This window comes from Mustela lutreola, chromosome 3 (assembly GCF_030435805.1).
Source record: "Mustela lutreola isolate mMusLut2 chromosome 3, mMusLut2.pri, whole genome shotgun sequence".
Taxonomy (NCBI): Eukaryota; Metazoa; Chordata; class Mammalia; order Carnivora; family Mustelidae; genus Mustela; species Mustela lutreola.
The window spans coordinates 74,590,421-74,612,389 of NC_081292.1; the positions used below are offsets into that span (position 1 = coordinate 74,590,421).

General features: G+C 41.3%; 1 protein-coding gene across 2 annotated transcripts in view; it reads left to right on the forward strand.

Moving 5' to 3' along the window:
- Window positions 1-330: 330 nt before the first annotated feature.
- NSMAF (neutral sphingomyelinase activation associated factor) overlaps window positions 331-21,969 on the forward strand; it is a 62,032-nt gene continuing 40,393 nt past the window's right edge. Inside the window, exon 1 of one of the 2 annotated variants that reach the window (XM_059166390.1) lies at window positions 331-827. In XM_059166390.1, the coding sequence (XP_059022373.1) occupies window positions 331-827 (497 nt within the window). The remainder of the gene's footprint in view (window positions 828-21,969) is intronic. The other variant, XM_059166389.1, reaches the window with a different exon arrangement.

Genomic DNA, 21,969 nt, shown 5'->3' on the forward strand with positions numbered 1-21,969 from the left:
CAAAAGGCTACATAAGGTATGATTGCATTTGCGTGATATGTCAGGAATAGGTAAATTCATAGACACAGAAAAGTTCATCAGTGCTTGCTAGGAGCGTGAGGGTGATAACTGAAGGGTATTGGGGGAGCTATTGGGAGTGAGGGGTACCTGTGACTATACTAAAAGCCACCGAATGGTACACTGTAATGAGTGAATTGCTTGGCACATGAGTTCTATCTCAAGAAAGCTGTTAGGAAAAGCGAAAAAAGTCATGCGACCGAGTATTTCAGCTACACGAGATCGAGAGCCCAGTTATTTCGAGTCCCCACAGCCAGCAGAGCGGGGTAGCTCATGGGCAAGCATCTGTCTCCGTGCGTACAACAGTGCAAACGCCGCGGTGCCGCGGGTGGCGAAAAGGGAACGCTCGCCCTGCAAGGACAGACCGCTGGCTGGCCCCGGTCCTGCCCCGGCCCCCGGGGGCCCGAGTGCCTCGGGGTCAGCGAGCGCCCCTCCTCCGGCCTGAGTCACGGCGCCGCCGGAGTCCCCACGCGAACATGCTCGGCTGAGCGCGGCCGGGACGCCGCGGGCCCTGGGGCGCAGCGTCGGGCGGTCGGGCTGTGGGGCGCCCAGCGCCGCCACCGCACGCGAAGCCAGGCCCGGGCCCGCGCTCCCCTCCCGGCCGGGACCTTGCAGGCCGGCTCACCGGACCCGCCTCCCAGCCGCGTCCCTGACTCCTCGAGGACGACAGCGGCGCCCGAGCCGTGCGTCCCCGCGCGCTGCCCTCCCTCCATGGCGTTTATCCGGAAGAAGCGGCGGGAGCAGCAGCTGCAGCTCTACTCCAAGGAGCGGTGAGCGCCTGCCCGGGACCCGCGGGCGGAGGGGGGAGGGCGGGAGCGGGGTCGGGGCCGGGGACCTGCTCGGGGGCGGGAGCGGGGTTGCCGGCGGGGGTCCGAGCGCCCGGCCCCGGTGTGGGGGCCCCGGCACAAAGGTCGAGGCCCGGGGCGTGCTGGGCGCCCGGGCGGGGGTCGCGGCCGGAGCCCGGGAGCCGGGGCAGGGTCGGGGCAGCGTCCGGGCCGGGTCCGACGCAAGCCGAGCCCAGGCGGAGCGACGCTGGTCCCGGCTCCTGCGGCCCGGCTTACCCGGAAGAGGCCGCGCGGGTCCCGGCGTGGACTCCCTCGCGGGCGTCCGGCCCGAGCGCGAGCCCGGCGTTCTCTAGAGGGGAGCGGCTGGCGGTGCGCGGGCCGGCGGCCTCCCTTGGACCCCGGGTCACCGGCGCCGGGTCCCCGCACCGCGTGGGAGCCACAGCGTTGTTCCGCCCGGGCCGCACCGTGCGGGCACCGACCACCCCGCCCGCACCGGGGACGACGCGGATGCCTCGCTTCCCTGCGCCTTTTTCTGCCAACTTCTTGGGACGGAAGGCCGAGGCCTGCCCAGCTCCCTGCCCGGCTGGGCCGCGAGGTTGGCAAGAAAGGCCTTCCTTCCCCTGAGAAAAGCCAAGAGCGACCTCACAAACTTGTTCGGCCGAGCAATGGGCCTCATTGTATTTAAGTGTATTTGAATGCTTTGCATTCGAACGCTCCGTGAGGCACAATAGTCATTATCCCCAGATCCCAGTAAGGGGGACCAGTAAGGATTTGGGGTCCCAGGACGAGCCCAAGCTCAGATGATCTCAGAGCAGCACCGTTTTAGTTTCTGATCCTCAGCCTCCAAAGGAAATCGTTTGTAAAAACAAAACAAAACAACACACAAAAAAACCCACTTCTGCTCTAAGTGTATTTCTGGTGAATGAAATAACTTGGCTGATTTTTGGGTCTGTGGTCCCAGGTGCCAAAAGGAACTGGGAATGAATCGCTTTACAGTTATTTTGATTGCGAGAGCAAGTTACCCAGGAGTGCTGCTAGCCTGTCACCTTGTTGTGTGATGGATGGTGTAGGGAAGGAAAAAAATCTTTACCTTTGAAGGTCTTCCAGCTGGACTAAATGAAATATATATAAAACAGATTAATAGGAGAAGAAAGCCAAAGTTTTATTACATGTATGCAGAGGCCCAGTATTAAAATAGAGGCCTAAAGAAATGACCAAGGCAAGTAGTTTGTATATATTTTAGACAAAGAGACAATACATTTGTGAGACATTGACAGGGTAGAGAAAACAGATGTTTGGAGCTTTAATTAGGAATTCTAAGCAGAATTTAGGCTGAGGTAGTAGATTAGAAAAAAAAAATAGTAACAAGGTTTGTTTCTGCAGCTTCCTTCACTTCTAAGTCCCTATCTCGGGTGTAAAGATGTCTTTTTACTTCTTAGTACAGGGAGATTTGTTTCCTGCTTTCAAGGGAACAGAGGAGGGTCTGAGTGACCTTGCACTGGCTATTTCTTAAGTAACTTTTATTTCAAAAAATATGCTAGAGGGGCACGTTTTGGGGCAGCCTGCCTTTGGCTGGCTGCAGTGGACACCAACAAAGCAGATTATATGTGGAAATACAGGTGTAGGCTTTTAAGGTCTGTGTGATCTTGCAGCATCCACACTTATTTTATAGGTATTGACTTGATCCGTTTCGTCCAAACATTCATATCCTTTTCTAATCCCTATTACTGGCCTGGCCAGGATATCCATAGTTTAAGATTTTATTCTTCACTGTAGAGAAGAAGATAAGATGTATCAAAAAAGCATATCTTGGATATGGCTTGTGAGAATGTTTTGGTTTTATGATTAGGTTTTATCCACAGAAAGACTTACTTTTAATGCTAAATAAATAAATAAAGTACCTCACACTCGTGGAGGCTCTTCTGACTTCATTTATAGTGCCTGTTTTTGTGGAAGGACCTCGAGGAGAGTTTCTTTGTTCTGTACCAACAACATTAAGAATTGGGGGTATTCTGTATTAAGTAGATGGATGTGCAAATTTGCATCATAAGAACTTAGAAACACTTGAATTGCCATCGTGTTCTGTGATCAAAGAGTCATTTGTAACCATTCTGTGGCCCCTTTGATATAGAGAGAAACCTGTTTTCTTTAGATCTGCCAGTTAATTCCATAGCTGTCATTTTTGTTTAATTTGGTTGGTATATATAGCTCGGCAATGTCACACAAATCTTAAAGTCTGCTCTTGGGTTTCAGTGTATAATCTGCTTTGTGTGTATCTATTGGTCAGACAGTATGACAGGCTAGCAGTGCACCGAGATAACTGTAGCTCTCAAAACCAAAACATTTATTCATCCGTCAGCAGGCAGCCAATATTCCTGAGCATCAGTAATCTGAAGAAGTTGGTGTCGCATAGCTTCGATATATTTGAATCCTCTTTGCTGACTGCTCCAATTTTTTAACTCCCAGCTCCCTAGCTTTGCAACCTTGGGCTGAGGAGCAGACTTCTACCCAGAAGGTTTCTACAGAATACTAGTTGGATGAAAGGACTCTGTCTCACAATTAGGTGTGGGTTGGAACCATGCTGTCCCTATAAACCTTAGAATGCACTCTGAAAGAGAGAAATATTTTAAACCGACTTTGTTTCCACACAGATTTTTCCTGGGTCATCCCTTTGAGGCAATAAACACCAATTAGCACAACAATTGATAAAGGTCATTGGCACAGGCATACCCATGAGAACTGTTACTTTCTTTGGGACTGCTTCAGGGCTGACCCAGCAAAAGGCCTCACTTATTCAGAGTTGTGAGTTCATTGGTCTCTCTCTCATGCTGCTTGTGAGATTTTAGAGTTCTACCACTACCAGATAATGACCCCAGGAAATGAGAAACCTGAAGTTAGCGTTTATTTCTTTTAGTATTAAACTAATGCTACTGCATTTAGAGTAAGCAGTATTTCTACAAAGGTAGAAGCAGAGAGACCGGTTGGGAGTTTCTTGGATTGGTGGCTTAGACCCAGATGGGGGCAGAAGAAATGAAGAAAAGTGGATGGGTTTTCGATATTTTGGGGAGGTAGAGTGAACAGGTCTTGGAGTGGTAGATTTCATATAAAAGGTAACAGAGAAAGAATCCCAGCTAGAGCTGTCAGGTAAAATACAGAATGCCCAGTTAAATTTGAATTTCAGATGAATAGTGAAAAATATTTTCATGTAAGTATGTACCATGCAATATTTGGTACACTTATATTAAATTTTTTGTAGCTTATCTGAAATTCAGATTTCACTAGGCATCTTGTATTTTCATTTGCTCAACATGGCAGTCCTCTCAGGTTTCTGGCTTAAACAACTGTACAGTGGTGCCACTTACTAGTAATGTTTCTAAAGAAATGCTTTGGTAATGTTTGGTATTAGAAAACAAAAGATACTTGGTCATTCAGGTTAAGTACACTAGTATCCCGGTTAAGATACAGATGCCAGAAACTATATTAATTTTACTGGTTTTTAAAAAATTCATTGTGTAGGTGTTAATGAAGGTAAATGGAAAAAAATTTCAAAAGACAATTCACATAGCTTTCTTTTGAATTGTTGGGAATAACAAACATGTAGAGAAGGAAATAAACGTTGGCAGATAAGGATATTTTACAAACGGCTGCTATTTAAGATATTTCTATTTTAAGATTTAGAAGTGGGCTAATAGTTAGATATTTTTAATCTTTACATTTAGAAGTGGTGTGATGGAAGAATGGCTGTTTTTTCTTGGATGACTAGAAATTTAGAGAGTTGAGGCATGCTCCTACTGGGGGAGAGTCAGCTTTTTCTCTTTATAATATTGTACAACAAATTACTTAGGTGTAGCTTATAAGCTGTCATCCCAGGATAAAACATTAGTAATCATGAATTATATATTGAGCACACATATTTCCTGAATAGTTTTACAGGCACTTGATAGAATTCAACTTTGCTTTCAGACATTCCATGTGTATATATTCTCTTGGTTACGCTTATGTTAAGTTTCTTGGCTGATATTAAATATCTTCTGCTTAATATGTTATTTTTTATTTATTATACTATAAGTACTGGTTGAGAGGGAAAAGTGCTTTGCTATCCTCCTGTTTATTCTCTTATTTCTAAGACTGACCGTCCTGTTCTTGTAATATCTCATTGAGATATGCGAGGGGTTGAAAATGGAAATAAACTGTAGAGCCACAGTTAGTCAGGAATGTTGAAGGAAATCTACCAAACTTTGACTCAGAAGTAGGGTTTATTTTTCTCACATAAAAAATAAAAAACAAAAAAAAATTGTGGGAGGAGAAATAAATGTTGCAGATATTTTGATTAACTTAGAATTTACACTGTATTTACTCAAACTACATTACTAGTCCTTCACCTTATGCCCTTATGGCTGCCTAAAAATAGCTTCTTCCAAAATGGTTACCATTTAAGAAGACACAAGAAGGGGTGCCTGAGTGGCTCAGTGGGTTAAAGCTTCTGCCTTCGGCTCAGGTCATGATCCCAGGGTCCTGGAATTGGGCCACGCATCGGGCTCTCTGTTCAGCAGGGAGCCTGCTTCTCTCTCTCTCTCTTCCTGTCTCTCTGCCTACTTATGATCTCTGTCAAATAAATAAATAAATAATCTTTAAAAAAAAGAAGAAGAAGAAGACACAAGAAAACAACCATAAAATTTGAATGGGTTTGCTCTATGATTTTCATTAAAATTTTTTTTAATGTGATATAAAGTTGGGTATGGTCACTTGATGAATTCATTGCTTGTTTTTTTCTTTTTTCTTTTTTTAAAAGATTTTATTTGTTTATTTGACAGACAGAGATGACAAGCAGGCAGAGAGGCAGGCAGAGAGAGAGGGGGAAGCAGGCTCCCCGCTGAGCAGAGAGCCAGATTCAGGGCTCTCGATCCCAGGACCCTGGGATCATGACCTGAGCCGAAGGCAGAGGCTTAACCCACTGAGCCACCCAGGCATCCTTTAGATATTTCATTTTTAATGAATTTTTTTCTGATTGACTTATCAGTAATTGGAAGTTTCTTCATGATGCAAACTTTGACTTATATTTCTATCAATTTTTGCTATACATATTTTCAGAGGATGTTATTAAATCTAGGTAAATTTAAAATTGCTATCTTCTTAAAAAATTGAATCTTTTGTTGATATACAATGACCTCTTCTAGTAATGATTTTTTTCTTCTGTTTTGTCTGATATTAATATAACTATATCAGTTTTCTTTGGGGTATTTGTATTATATGGAATTTTCATTTTTTTGCTTTCCAATTTTTCTGTATCCTTAAGTTTTAGGTATATTTCTTATTAATAGGCTAATATAATAGTGGGATATTTTAATAATTCATTTCCCATAATTTTTGTCTTGACAGATTAATTTTAGTCCATTTATATTTATTATATTACAGATATATTCGGATTTTTAAATTTTGTTCTTTAGTTTTGTCTTATTTTTTCCTTATTTTAGATTAAGACACCCTTGCTCCTTTTACCTGGAGATTATGGTACCTGTGTGTTCTGTTTCTGTTTTTCTAGAGCTTACCTAGAAATTTTAACATTATAGTTAGCTTAAGATCTGAAACTAATCATTCTCAGAACCCTCCTCCCTAACAATATAAGGACCTTGGAGTAATTCCTGTTGTCCCATCCTAAATTATAGTCTCTGTTGTCTAGTATTTTCTATCTAGATTTAAAATCTAGATTTTTAAACCTATAAATTAAACATAGCAATTATCTAGTTAATATATTTTTACATGCATACTTACCATTATCTTAGTTCAGCATTCCTTCTTGACAATCATATGTTCTCTGTGGAATTATTTTCTCTTTCCTGAAGAATATCTTTTAGAGGTTCCCTTAATGGTCATAAACTGTTTATGTCTGTTTGAACATGTGCTTATGTTCTTGTTTTGGTGATCAGTTTTCCTAGATATATATTTTTGGCCCTTGAACAACATGGGGGTTAGAGGAGCCAATCCCTGTGCAGCCAGAAATCTGTGTATAAATTTTGACTTCTCCAAAACTTAACTACTAGTAGCCTGCTGTTTACTGAAAGCCTTCCAATAACAAACAACCAATTAACATATATTTTGTATGCTATGTGTACTACATAATGTATTTTTAAAGTAAGCTGGAGGAAAGAAAATGTTATTAAGAAAATCATAAGGAAGACAAAATATATTTACAGTACTGTAGTGTATTTATTAGGAAAAAAATCCACATATAAGTGGATCAGCACAGTTCAAACCCATGTTGTTCAAGGGTCAACTATAATTTTCTCAGCATTTTGAAGATTGTGCAAATGAAGACAGTTAGCCAGGGAATATGCACCCAACTTGTTGGAGCAGTTGTTGGTGGGAGAAAACCCAACTTGAAAACTCTGAGAAAAGGTCAACAACAGGTGTGCTCTGCCCTCCATGGTGCAACTCTTAACTACCTGACAGGGTCATGCTTCAGACTCCAGGAGAATCCTGTATCTCATCGAGTGCCCAGGAGCCAAGATGCCTAGAGCTATGCTGTGATGGAACCTTGGCTCACCATGTCCAGCTCGGCATCTGTGGCTGTGCATTGGCCTTGTCTCTTCTCTGGCCTGAGTGGGACTGTCAAGGCTTGAACTTGAGTCTGTATGATGTGGCAGGATTGGGGCAAAACTTGGTTTATCTGTGTTCATGTTTAGAGAGCCACCAGCATGTTCTCTGGCCGTAGTTAAGACATTGGGGTCCAAGCCTTGCATTTGACTGGGACTGTTTGCCCTTGACCCGGAAGCATAGCAGTTTTCTGTGGAGCTTTGTAGAAGGCCACTTTCCATTCTGAGGGAGACCAGCCTGCATTTAAGTCTAACAGTTCTTTGTAAGGACTCTGTCTTTTAAAAGCAGGACTCTGGATACTTTTAAGATCTCCTCCTTTTAGTGCTTTGCTGTTTGTCTCTATAGGAATTTCTTTTTATTCACCTGTCCTGATTGGTATTCCTAAAGCTGAAACGGTTTCAGAAAATTTGGAGCTGAGCCTTTGGCTCTTAGAATATTGCTTTTATGTCTCATAAAGACTCTTTAACATTTATCTGTACTTTTATATGCTGCATTCTGCATTATTTAAATCCATCTTACAACTTAAATTTTTTTTTCTCTAGTGGCCTAATTTGTTGTCTATATCATTCATTTGCTTCAATTTCAATTATTTTTAAATTTCTAATTCTATTTGGGTCATTTATAACTGCCTGATCCATTTTGATAAGAATCTCTGCTATATTTTGATATCCTTCTATTTCTTTAAATTTATCTCTTGAAGTGATCAGATACAGAAAATAAATTATCTGTAACTTTTACAGATACAACTGAATAGTTTGTTGCTTATATTGACCCTCATTTGGTAATTTTGTTACTTGTTTGTTTTAGGATTTTTGATTTTGGCTTCTTGTTCTTTGGAAGCTTATCCTTGGGGATTCTTGCAGGCCTGGGTTTCAGCTGGATTTTTCCAAAAAGTGTTTGCATTCATTTCGGCCTGGGATGCTAGGAAAAAAAAACACCTTGGTTTGTCTTGAGTTTTACTGGACTACATTAGTAGTGTGAGTTCTAGCCCCAAATGTGTGTCAAGGCAGGCTGGTGGTTTCATATTCTCAAGGGAGACTGACTTTGCCCCCAGCCCAGAGCCCAGGGCCTACCATCTCCCTCTAGGGAAGGGAGGGTTGGTGGTTTTATTTCCAAACTCCAAGGGTGTTAACTCTAGGGATTGTAGCTTTTTCTGGCCCTGTTTCCTGCACCCCTTTCCTCCCCCCACCCCCCACCATCCTCTCAGGGCACATGGCTCTATGAATGCAGGGTCTCTAGTACTCAGAGTTGGGCAAAGCCCCGAGGGGAAAAGACTGCTCCAGTACCTGCTCACTTCTCTCTTTTGTGACTTTCCCTCACTTTCCCCGTGTCCTCAGCCAAGCATTTGAAAAAAAAGATTGTAGTAATTTGTCTAACAATTTTAGAGGCTCTGTACCTGTAGTGAGATTGTTGTTCTGGACATGTAATCTGCCATTAATGTCTGAAATGGGATTCCTGCTGATTTGTGTAAGCCTGGATTTATTTAGTGTATCTATAAATCTACTGGTTAATAAGAGACTTTCAAGTTCATCTAATTTGTCTCTCTCGCTTCAGTTTTATAGTTGAGGCCTAAATAGATAAAGTGATTAGACTAAAAGTCTAATAGCCAAGTCACAGTTGAACTAAGACCAGAACAGATGTTATCTGATCCAAGGCCATCCTTGGTGCCACCATATGTGTGGCTTCTGTTTTAGATATTTGGACAATACTTATTTTTATGGTATCTCAGAAATTTAGAATGATTGAGGAATGATGGAAGCCTGGTTTATGTGGATATGAGTTAGAACCTTGTTATTCTCATCATGGGCCTGAAGCCTCACCATTGCCTTGGAGCTTGTTAGAAAATGCACAGTCTGGGTGTCTGGGTGGCTCAGTCGGTTAAGCTTCTGCCTTTGGCTCAGGTCATGATCTCAGGGTCCTGGGATCAAGCCCTGCATAGGGCTCCCTGCTCAGCGGGGATCCTGCCACCCCCCCCCCCCCCGCTTGTGCACTTTCTCTCTGACAAATCAATAAAATCTTTTTTTTTTAAAAATTATTTATTTATTTATTTGCCAGTGATAGAGGGAGAGAAAGCGAGCAAGCACAGGCAGACAGAGAGGCAGGCAGAGGTAGAGGGAGAAGGAGGCTCCCTGCTGAGCAAGGAGCCCGATGTGGGACTCGATCCCAGGACGCTGGGATCATGACCTGAGCCGAAGGCAGCCGCTTAACCAACTGAGCCACCCAGGCGTCCCTAAAATCTTTTTTAAAAAGAGAGAAAATGCACAATCTTGGGCTGCACCCCAGATGTGCTCCATCAGAATCTGTATTTTGATGTGATCCCCGCATGTTGTACACACATTCACATCTGAGAAGCACTTTCCGGATAACAGTAATTAAGCATTTCTCTCTCTCTCTCTTTTTTTTTGGGGGGGGGGGGCGCTCCTTTGAACTACGCTTCCATGTTTATCTTCTCCATAGTTTAGAGAAGACTCGTGGTGTATCCTCCCTCGGGCTATGACTCTTGATGAGTAAATTGAAAGATTTTGAAAGCATACATGATCTTTTTGCTATTTGTTCTCATAGATAGTTGAGACTTGAAAGTAGAGATGACTGGCCTTATGGATGGTGTCAATGAAAGGGATGTCGATATCTGAATCATCTTGTCCAGGAAGAAACTACAGTTTACACAGTCAGAGGAGAATGTAATTTCCTAGAGTCTGGCCAAGTGGTAGATTTTAAACTTAGCCCCAAAGGAGAGGATCACAAGGCCAGAGGAAATGGTGACATTGGTTACACTGGAGGACAACAGGTAGAAGATGAGATGCGACTCCAGTGGAAAGAGGAGGCAGTAATTTACATGAGAAAACAATCAGTTCCGTACCTAGAAATAACAGTCACTCAGATGTCTCTCTGTGAGTATGTATAACTTGAATAATAAAATGAGTTACATTGAGGATTAGTGTGTGTCTTAGATGTTACTGAAGCTTATTAGGATGGGGACTCAAGATTGGAATCTAGGGACTCCTGGGTGGCTCAGAAGGTTAAGCGTCTGCCTTTGGCTGAGGTCATGATCCCAGGGTCTGTACACTGAGTCCTGTATCCCACTCCCTGCTCAGTGGGGAGTCTGCTTCTCCCTCGGCCTCTCTCCCATGCTCATGCACACGCGCCCTCACTCTCTTTGTCTCTCAAAAATAAATAAATAAAATCTTTTAAAAAGAATCTAGTGCTGAAAAGATACAAACCTGCTCAAAAGGAATGACATGACAGAAGGTGAGGCCCTGAATGTCAAGGAGTACAACTGCCAGGGAATCTTTGAATAGAGGGGGAAAACCTAGGGAACTTTCTAGAAAGAGGATCAGAGATAATTGCATTCCTTTGTTACAGGCCACCTAAGTGAGTAGAAAAAATGGCGGGTATGTACCTGATGTAGATTGAAAACAGGAAATAGCAACACAGAAAGTGACGAGAGACCTTACTTAGTCAATGCCTAGTGAGATAGAATTATAGTTTCTTGAGTTCCCTTGTTGAAATTTTGATCTATTTTAAGGCAGAGAACTTAAGAACTTTGCAAAATTCTGAATATTAAAAAGAAACTAATTAAGTAGTAGTGCTGGTAACCTTCAGGAAAAGCTGTCCATATCCAGTTATTTGTCCCTGAAGCCCCGGGAGGGGGATCAAGCTAGATTCTGTCTTAACACAGAAGTAGATTTTTTAGAAGGCAGATAATGAAAGTTACAAGGGAAAAAAAAGAGATAGTTGTTATTACTGGGCAGTTCTGGAATGGATATTGATCCCTTAAGTTTTGAAACTGAAAATTCAGAACGTCCAAGCCAAATGGTCCTTGGCAAAAAGTCATAGTAAATGAGACAAGCAGTTAAACCTAGGATGGTCATACAGGTAGTGTTCCTCTGAGCTTATAATTTTTTTTTAAAGTGTAAAGCTGGAAGGACAACAGCCATGGACAGATGAAGAGGAAGCACAGACCTGCACAATTAGCATCAAGAAAGTTGAAGCCCCAGTGAGCCGTGGCTTTAAAAAATGCTACAGATTAAAAAAAGTTTGTTTGTTTGTTTGTTTTAATTTCCTGAAGTTGAATTTAAAAGCAGCTTGCTGCCTTGGGCCCAGGCCGGTAGTGGAAAGTTGATGTATAACAGAGGAAGTGGGTTTTGTACTCTGTTAATGATACTGACCTTCAGACTAGAAATGACAGGATCAGCGAGCGGTCCTAAGATGTGTGCTACCTCCAAGCTGCTGGGAGAATTTGAGTTTGGGACCACAGAATCGTTCAGTGATCCAAGAGCTTGGAAAGGTGGAGAAAGAACATATGAGCATAAGTCAGTTCAGTGCTAACTCTAGCTCAGACAGGTTATTTATAAATCACTAGAAGAGGAAGTTGTTGCCACCAGGCTACAGCGTGAATCCACTATAAAGTCATGTCATGCTAATCTCTTGACAGAATTCTGGCTGGTAAGTCAGGAGAACACAGCAGCTTAATTCATCACAACTTTGTCAGAGAATAAGGGTCAGTTGTTGTTGTTGCTGTTTATGTCTTAATAGTGGAATTGAGAGAGGAGAAATTAATGTTAACGTAGGTAGGCGGGATACTATGTGTCTGAATGACTGTATTCAGAGGTTCCTGTCAAATGTATTATGAGGGGAACATTTTCACGTTGAGTCACAGCACTGTGTTCTCACCCTTGTCCATTCAGCATTTCCTTAATGTCTTTATTTCAGAGCCATTTTAAGAAGCTCACAAAAAATGCCCACTTTGGTTAAACCAATTCTCTAAGTGGTAGGGTCCCTAGAGTCTAGTATGACCTGAGGATAGTGGTAGGGGATCTAGAGTAGAGGTGGCAAATGCTGGGCTCTCAGGCTTTTCCCATGCCCGTCCCTGCACACATCACCACGGCGTTGGGCCATTTTCTCCCACTGAGCACATAACAGTTCTCCTCAACACAGCGCCACCTCTCCAATCCAGAGAAAGGATGGACTAGCCGAGTCTTCTGGATCCATTATAAATACTGTTCATCAGTAGAGTGTTGGGTGATGGGTGAGTATGGGCACAGATGCAGGGTTATTCTGAGGGCCACCTTGAGTGAACTTGTTTCTGACATGAGGATGTGGCAGCATCTTTTCAGGAAAGTTAAGGTGCTGAATGAGTAAATTTATCAAAGAGGAATCCGAAGAGCCCACCACAGCTCTGTAAAGACAAGACGAATTAAGCTAAGGAGTTCCCAGGGGCAGGGCCAAGAGTCTCCTAAAGAAAAGATTTAAAAAGTGATTTTTCAGGCGCCTGGGTGGCTCAGTGGGTTAAGCCACTGCCTTTGGCTCAGGTCATGATCTCAGGGTCCTGGGATAGAGCCCCACATCGGGCTCTCTGCTCAGCAGGGAGCCTGTTTCCCTTCCTCTCTCTCTTCCTGCCTCTCTGTCTACTTGTGATCTCTGTCTGTCAAATAAATAAATAAATTTTTTTTTAAAAAAATAGGGATTTCTCAGAACCTTTTTCCTCCTGAGGATGTGCTTTGAAAATCATCGTGCAAAATGCCATGAAACTTTATTGTAAGAATTTGTGTATACAAAAATTTTAAATCAGTGTAACACTTCAGTAGAAAGAAAATGCACACTCTGAAAAATTCCTTAATCCTTTAACTTCAAATAATATGATTTGGTTCTGTCTGTTTACCTTGTATTTTACATTTCTTACTTACAAAATACGTGTCTTGGTAAATTAAGGAGGACATAAGTTACTTGCCAAGATCATTATCCAGTTCTACAATAGTTGATATATTTTTTGATTGTTATAAAAAAACATAACGAAGGCTTACCGTCATAGCCTCTTTTAAGTGTGTAGTACAGTAACGTTGTGGATGTTCACTCACACTGTCGTGCAACAGATCTCTAGAGCTTTCTCATCTTTCAAAATGAGCTCTCCCCCAACTGAAAGCAACTCCCTGAAAAGGAGCTCTGCTTTCCCCGTAGGACCAGCTCCTAGCAGCCACCATTCTGTTTTCTCTTGGTAAGAGTTTGATGACTTTAGATACTTTATGTGAGTGGAATTATGTAGTATTTGTTTCAGTGCAATGAGGTTATTTCACTGGCATAATGGTTCATCAGTGTAGTAGCATGAGACAGGACTTCCTTCTTCTTCTTTTTTTTTTTTTTTAAAGATTTTATTTATTTATTTGACAGACAGAGATCACAAGGAGGCAGAGAGGCAGTGAGAGAGAGAGGAGGAAGTGGGCTCTCTGCTGAGCAGAGAGCCCAATGCGGGCCTCAATCCCAGGACCCTGAGACCATGACCTGAGCCGAAGGCAGAGGCTTTAACCAACCCACTGAGTCACCCAGGTGCCCAGGACTTCCTTCTTTTTTTAAAGCTGGATAATATTCCACCATATGACTATATGACTATAGTCATATATGACTATTCCACATATGACTATACCACATTTTCTTTAGCCATTCATCGGTGATGGACGTTTAGGTTGCTTCCCCCTCCTGGCTATCATAAATAATGCTGCCCTGAGCACGGTAATGCAAATACCTCTTTTGAGATCCTGTTTTCACTTCTTTTGGATGAATACCCAGAAGTGGGCCTGTGGCTTGTGTGGTAGTTGTATTTTTAATTTTTGAAAGAACCTCTGTACTGTTTTCCACAGCGGTTGCACCATTTTACAGTCCTACCAACAGTGGGCAAGGGTCCCAGTTTCTCCACATCCTCACCAACATTTGTTATTTTCAGGTTTGTTTTGTTTTGTTTAATAAGGTATGAGGTGATCGCCCCCTTGTAGTTTTGGTGTGAGTATTCATGGTGATAAGTGATATTGAGTATCTTTTCAAATACTTTTTGGCCACTTATATATCTTCTTTGGAGAAGTATCAATTCAAGTCTTAGGTCCATTTTTTTTTTTTTAATTTTTTATTTTTTATAAACATATATTTTTTATAAACATATATTTTTATCCGCAGGTCTGTGAATCACCAGGTTTACACACTTCACAGCACTCACCAAATCACATACCCTCCCCAATGTCCATAATCCCACTCCCTTCTCCCAAACCCCCTCCCCCCGGCAACCCTCAGTTTGTTTTGTGAGATTAAGAGTCACTTATGGTTTGTCTCCCTCCCAATCCCATCTTGTTTCATTTATTCTTCTACCCACTTAAGCCTCCATGTTGCATCACCACTTCCTCATATCAGGGAGATCATATGATAGTTGTCTTTCTCTGCTTGACTTATTTCGCTAAGCATGATACGCCCTAGTTCCATCCACGTTGTTGCAAATGGCAAGATTTCATTTCTTTTGATGGCTGCATAGTATTCCATTGTGTATATATACCACATCTTCTTGATCCATTCATCTGTTGATGGACATCTAGGTTCTTTCCATAGTTTGGCTATTGTGGACATTGCTGCTATAAACATTCGGGTGCATGTGTCCCTTTGGATCACTACATTTGTATCTTTAGGGTAAATACCCAATAGTGCAATTGCTGGGTCATAGGGCAGTTCTATTTTCAACATTTTGAGGAACCTCCATGCTGTTTTCCAGAGTGGCTGCACCAGCTTGCATTCCCACCAAAAGTGTAGGAGGGTTCCCCTTTCTCCGCATCCTCGCCAGCATCTGTCATTTCCTGACTTGTTGATTTTAGCCATTCTGACTGGTGTGAGGTGATATCTCATTGTGGTTTTGATTTGTATTTCCCTGATGCCGAGTGATATGGAGCACTTTTTCATGTGTCTGTTCGCCATCTGGATGTCTTCTTTGCAGAAATGTCTGTTCATGTCTTCTGCCCATTTCTTGATTGGATTATTTGTTCTTTGGGTGTTGAGTTTGCTAAGTTCTTTATAGATTCTGGACACTAGTCCTTTATCTGATATGTCGTTTGCAAATATCTTCTCCCATTCTGTCAGTTGTCTTTTGATTTTGTTAACTGTTTCCTTTGCTGTGCAAAAGCTTTTGATCTTGATGAAATCCCAGTAGTTCATTTTTTCCCTTGCTTCCCTTGCCTTTTGCGTTGTTCCTAGGAAGATGTTGCTGCGGCAGAGGTCGAAGAGGTTGCTGCCCGTGTTCTCCTCAAGGATTTTGATGGATTCCTTTCGTACATTGAGGTCCTTCATCCATTTTGAGTCTATTTTTGTGTGTGGTGTAAGGAAATGGTCCAATTTCATTTTTCTGCATGTGGCTGTCCAATTTTCCCAGCACCATTTATTGAAAAGGCTGTCTTTTTTCCATTGGACATTCTTTCCTGCTTTGTCGAAGATTAGTTGACCATAGAGTTGAGGGTCTATTTCTGGGCTCTCTATTCTGTTCCATTGATCTATGTGTCTGTTTTTGTGCCAGTACCATGCTGTCTTGATGATGACAGCTTTGTAATAGAGCTTGAAGTCCGGAATTGTGATGCCACCAACGTTGGCTTTCTTTTTCAATATCCCTTTGGCTATTCGAGGTCTTTTCTGGTTCCATATAAATTTTAGAATTATTTGTTCCATTTCTTTGAAAAAGATGGATGGTACTTTGATAGGAATTGCATTAAATGTGTAGATTGCTTTAGGTAGCATAGACATTTTCACAATATTTATTCTTCCAATCCAGGAGCATGGAACATTTTTCCATTTCTTTGTGTCTTCCTCAATTTCTTTCATGAGTACTTTATAGTTTTCTGAGTATAGATTCTGTGTCTCTTTGGTTAGGTTTATTCCTAGGTATCTTATGGTTTTGGATGCAATTGTAAATGGGATTGACTCCTTAATATCTCTTTCTTCTGTCTTGCTGTTGGTGTAGAGAAATGCAACTGATTTCTGTGCATTGATTTTATATCCTGACACTTTACTGAATTCCTGTATAAGTTCTAGCAGTTTTGGAGTGGAGTCTTTTGGGTTTTCCACATATAGTATCATATCATCTGCGAAGAGTGATAATTTGACTTCTTCTTTGCCGATTTGGATGCCTTTAATTTCCTTTTGTTGTCTGATTGCTGAGGCTAGGACCTCTAGTACGATGTTGAATAGCAGTGGTGATAATGGACATCCCTGCCGTGTTCCTGACCTTAGCGGAAAAACTTTCAGTTTTTCTCCATTGAGAATGATATTTGCGGTGGGTTTTTCATAGATGGCTTTGATGATATTGAGGTATGTGCCCTCTATCCCTACACTTTGAAGAGTTTTGATCAGGAAGGGATGTTGTACTTTGTCAAATGCTTTTTCAGCATCTATTGAGAGTATCATATGGTTCTTGTTCTTACTTTTATTGATGTGTTGTATCACATTGACTGATTTGCGGATGTTGAACCAACCTTGCAGCCCTGGAATAAATCCCACTTGGTCGTGGTGAATAATCTTTTTAATGTACTGTTGAATCCTATTGGCTAGTATTTTGTTGAGTATTTTCGCATCTGTGTTCATCAAGGATATTGGTCTATAGCTCTCTTTTTTGGTGGGATCCTTGTCTGGTTTTGGGATCAAGGTGATGCTGGCCTCATAAAATGAGTTTGGAAGTTTTCCTTCCATTTCTATTTTTTGGAACAGTTTTAGGAGAATAGGAATTAGTTCTTCTTTAAATGTTTGGTAGAATTCCCCCGGGAAGCCGTCTGGCCCTGGGCTTTTGTTTGTTTGGAGATTTTTAATGACTGTTTCAATCTCCTTACTGGTTATGGGTCTGTTCAGGCTTTCTATTTCTTCATGGTTCAGTTGTGGTAGTTTATATGTTTCTAGGAATGCATCCATTTCTTCCAGATTGTCAAATTTATTGCCGTAGAGTTGCTCATAGTATGTTCTTATAATAGTTTGTATTTCTTTGGTGTTAGTTGTGATCTCTCCTCTTTCATTCATGATTTTATTTATTTGGGTCCTTTCTCTTTTCTTTTTGATAAGTCGGGCCAGGGGTTTATCAATTTTATTAATTCTTTCAAAGAACCAGCTCCTAGTTTCGTTGATTTGTTCTATTGTTTTTTTGGTTTCTATTTCATTGATTTCTGCTCTGATCTTTATGATTTCTCTTCTCCTGCTGGGCTTAGGGTTTCTTTCTTGTTCTTTCTCCAGCTCCTTTAGGTGTAGGGTTAGGTTGTGTACCTGAGACCTTTCTTGTTTCTTGAGAAAGGCTTGTACCGCTATATATTTTCCTCTCAGGACTGCCTTTGTTGTGTCCCACAGATTTTGAACCGTTGTATTTTCATTATCATTTGTTTCCATGATTTTTTTCAATTCTTCTTTAATTTCCCGGTTGACCCATTCATTCTTTAGAAGGATACTGTTTAGTCTCCATGTATTTGGGTTCTTTCCAAACTTCCTTTTGTGGTTGAGTTCTAGCTTTAGAGCATTGTGGTCTGAAAATATGCAGGGAATGATCCCAATCTTTTGATACCTGTTGAGTCCTGATTTAGGACCGAGGATGTGATCTATTCTGGAGAATGTTCCATGTGCACTAGAGAAGAATGTGTATTCTGTTGCTTTGGGATGAAATATTCTGAATATATCTGTGATGTCCATCTGGTCCAGTGTGTCATTTAAGGCCTTTATTTCCTTGCTGATCTTTTGCTTGGATGACCTGTCCATTTCAGTGAGGGGAGTGTTAAAGTCCCCTACTATTATTGTATTATTGTTGATGTGTTTCTTTGATTTTGTTATTAATTGGTTTATATAGTTGGCTGCTCCCACATTGGGGGCATAGATATTTAAAATTGTTAAATCTTCTTGTTGGACAGACCCTTTGAGTATGATATAGTGTCCTTCCTCATCTCTTATTATAGTCTTTGGCTTAAAATCTAATTGATCTGATATAAGGATTGCCACTCCTGCTTTCTTCTGATGTCCATTAGCATGGTAAATTCTTTTCCACCCCCTCACTTTAAATCTGGAGGTGTCTTCGGGCTTAAAATGTGTTTCTTGGAGGCAACATATAGATGGGTTTTGTTTTTTTATCCATTCTGATACCCTGTGTCTTTTGACAGGGGCATTTAGCCCATTCACATTCAGGGTAACTATTGAGAGATATGAATTTAGTGCCATTGTATTGCCTGTAAGGTGACTGTTACTGTATATGGTCTCTGTTCCTTTCTGATCTACCACTTGTAGGCTCTCTCTTTGCTTAGAGGACACCTTTCAATATTTCCTGTAGAGCTGGTTTGGTATTTGCAAATTCTTTCAGTTGTTGTTTGTCCTGGAAGCTTTTAATCTCTCCTTCTATTTTCAATGATAGCCTAGCTGGATATAGTATTCTTGGCTGCATGTTTTTCTCGTTTAGTGCTCTGAAAATATCATGCCAGCTCTTTCTGGCCTGCCAGGTCTCTGTGGATAAGTCAGCTGCCAATCTAATATTTTTACCATTGTATGTTACAGACTTCTTTTCCCGGGCTGCTTTCAGGATTTTCTCTTTGTCATTGAGACTTGTAAATTTTACTATTAGGTGTCGGGGTGTGGGCCTATTCTTATTGATTTTGAGGGGCATTCTCTGAACCTCCTGAATTTTGATGCTCGTTCCCTTTGCCATATTGGGGAAATTCTCCCCAATAATTCTCTCCAGTATATCTTCTGCTCCCCTCTCACTTTCTTCTTCTTCTGGAATCCCAATTATTCTAATGTTGTTTCGTCTTATGGTGTCACTTATCTCTCGAATTCTCCCCTCATGGTCCAGTAGCTGTTTGTCCCTCTTTTGATCAGCTTCTTTATTCTCTGTCATTTGGTCTTCTATATCACTAATTCTTTCTTCTGCCTCATTTATCCTAGCAGTGAGAGCCTCCATTTTTGATTGCACCTCATTAATAGCTTTTTTGATTTCAACTTGGTTAGATTTTAGTTCTTTTATTTCTCCAGAAAGGGCTTTTATATCTCTCGAGAGGGTTTCTCTAATATCTTCCATGCCTTTTTCGAGCCCGGCTAGAACCTTGAGAATTGTCATTCTGAACTCTAGATCTGACATATTACTGATGTCTGTATTGATTAGGTCCCTAGCCTTCGGTACTGCCTCTTGTTCTTTTTTTTTGTGGTGAATTTTTACGTCTTGTCATTTTGTCCAGATAAGAGTAAATGAAGGGGCAAGTAAAATACTAAAAGGGTGGCAACAACCCCAGGAAAATATGCTTTAGCCAAATTAGAAGAGATCCAAAATCGTGAGTGGGGAGAAAGGGGATAAAAAGAGGTTCAAAAAGGAAGAAAGAAAAAAGAAAAAAAAAAAAAAGAAAAGAAAAGAATTTTTTAAAAAAAGAAAACACCTAAGAAAAATGTAAAGAAATATATATATATATTAGATAAATTAGTAAAAAATCGTTAAAAAAGAAAAAGGTAACAGTTAAAAAAAAAAATTTTACCCGAAGGCGAGAAAAAAAAAAAAATGAAAAAGAAAAAATTAAATTAACTGCAAGACTAAAAAAAATCACAGGAAAAAAGCCATGAGTTCCGTGCTTGGCTTTCTCCTCCTCTGGAATTCTGCTGCTCTCCTTGGTATTGAAACCGCACTCCTTGGTAGGTGAACTTGGTCTCGGCTGGATTTCTTGTTGATCTTCTGGGGGAGGGGCCTGTTGTAGTGATTCTCAAGTGTCTTTGCCCCAGGCGGAATTACACCGCCCTTACCCGGGGCCGGGGTGAGTAATCCGCTCGGGTTTGCTTTCAGGAGCTTTTGTTCCCTGAGCGCTTTCCGTAGAGTTCCAGAGAACGGGAATACAAATGTCGGCCTCCTGGTCTCCGGCCCGGAGGAGCCGAGAGCCCAGGGCCCCACTCCTCAGTGCGCCCTCAGAGAACAGCGCCCAGTTACTCCCGTCTGCCTGACCTCCGGCCGCGCTCCGAGCTCACCGAGCCTGCGACCGGTTCAAGGTAACACCGAGCTGCGAGCTTACTGTCGGCTCTGTCTCTGTAGCCGGCTTTCCCGTTCCAATACCCGCAAGCTCTGCGACACTCAGACACCCCCGATCCTTCTGTGACCCTGCGGGACCTGAGGCCACGCTGACCCCGCGTGGGCTTCGCCCCGGTTTAGCCTCTGGAGCGATGTCCCTCAGCGGAACAGACTTTTAAAAGTCCTGATTTTGTGCGCGGTTGCTCCGCCGCTTGCCGGGAGCCGGCCCCTCCCCCCGGGGTCTATCTTCCCGTCGCTTTGGATTCACTTCTCCGCCGGTCCTACCTTTCAGAAAGTGGTTGTTTTTCTGTTTCCAGAATTGCTGTTCTTCTTCTCTTCAATCTGCCGATGGATTTTCAGGTGTTTGCAATCTTTAGATAAGCTATCTAGCTGATCTCCGGCTAGCTGAAGCAGTCTCAGCTTGCTACTTCTCCGCCATCTTGACTCCTCCCTTAGGTCCATTTTTTAATTGGGTTACATTTTGTTTCTGTTGAGCTGTAGGAGTTGTTGGTTTGTTTTTTTTTTTTTTTAATATATCCTGCGTAGTAACGCCTCATCAGATATGTGGTCTGCTCATATTCTTTCCCATTATTTAAGCTGTCTTCTCATTCTGTTGATCTTTTTCTTTGCCACACAGAAGTTTTTAAGTTTGATGTGGTCACTTTTATTTTTGCTTTTGTTGCCTGTGTTTTGATGTCCTGTCCAAAAAATCATTGCCAAACACAGTGTCGTGAAGCTTTCCATCAAGTCATCTTCTGGAGTTTCATACTTTCAAGTCTTGCATTTAAGTCTTTAATCCATTTTGAATTAATTTTTGTATGTGATCTTAAAGTAAGGGCCCAACTTCATTCTTTTGCATGTGGAAATCCAGTTTTCCCAGCACCATTTTTTGAAGAGATTGTCCTTTTCTTATTGTGTGGCCTTGGAGCTCATATTTGAGCATATGTGAGGTTATTTCTGACCTCTCTTCTGTTCCATTGGTGTATATGTCTGTCTTTTTGCTGATTTTGATTTTGTGTCGATTACTGTAGCTTTGAAATATGTTTTGAAATCAGGAACTGTGAGGCTGCCAACGTTGTTTTTCTTTCTTAATCATTTTAGCTATTCAATTCCATGTGAATTTTAGGATTTTTTTTCTATTTCTATATTAAATGCCATTGATATTTTGAGAGGGATTCCACTGAATCTGCAGATCACTTTGGGTAGTATGGACACTTAATATATTGTAATGTTATATATGTAATATATAATGTATAATAATAGGAATATTTTTTATTTTTTAAATATATAATTGATATGTCTAAATAAAATTATTAATATACTATTATATATAATAGGATTGCATATTTTTTACTTTTTAAAAAACTTATTTTTAATTCAAGTATCATTAACATCGAGCATTATATTAGTTTCAGTGTATAAAATAATGATTCAACAGTCCTGTACATTACTCAGTGCTCATCCCAAGCGTACTCCTAAACTCTTCACCTGTTTCAGCCATCTCCCCACCCACCTGTCCTCTGGCAACCACCAGTTTTCTGTAGATGAATCTTTATTTTTTTTTTGGTCTCTTTTTTTCTTTATTCATTTGTTTCTTAAATTCCACATATGAATTAAATCATATGTATTTGTCTTTCTCTGATTTATTTAACTTAGCTTAATACCCTCTAGACCCACTCAAGTCCTATTGCAAGGAATAGGACTTTATTTTATTAATTATGTGGAAGAGCT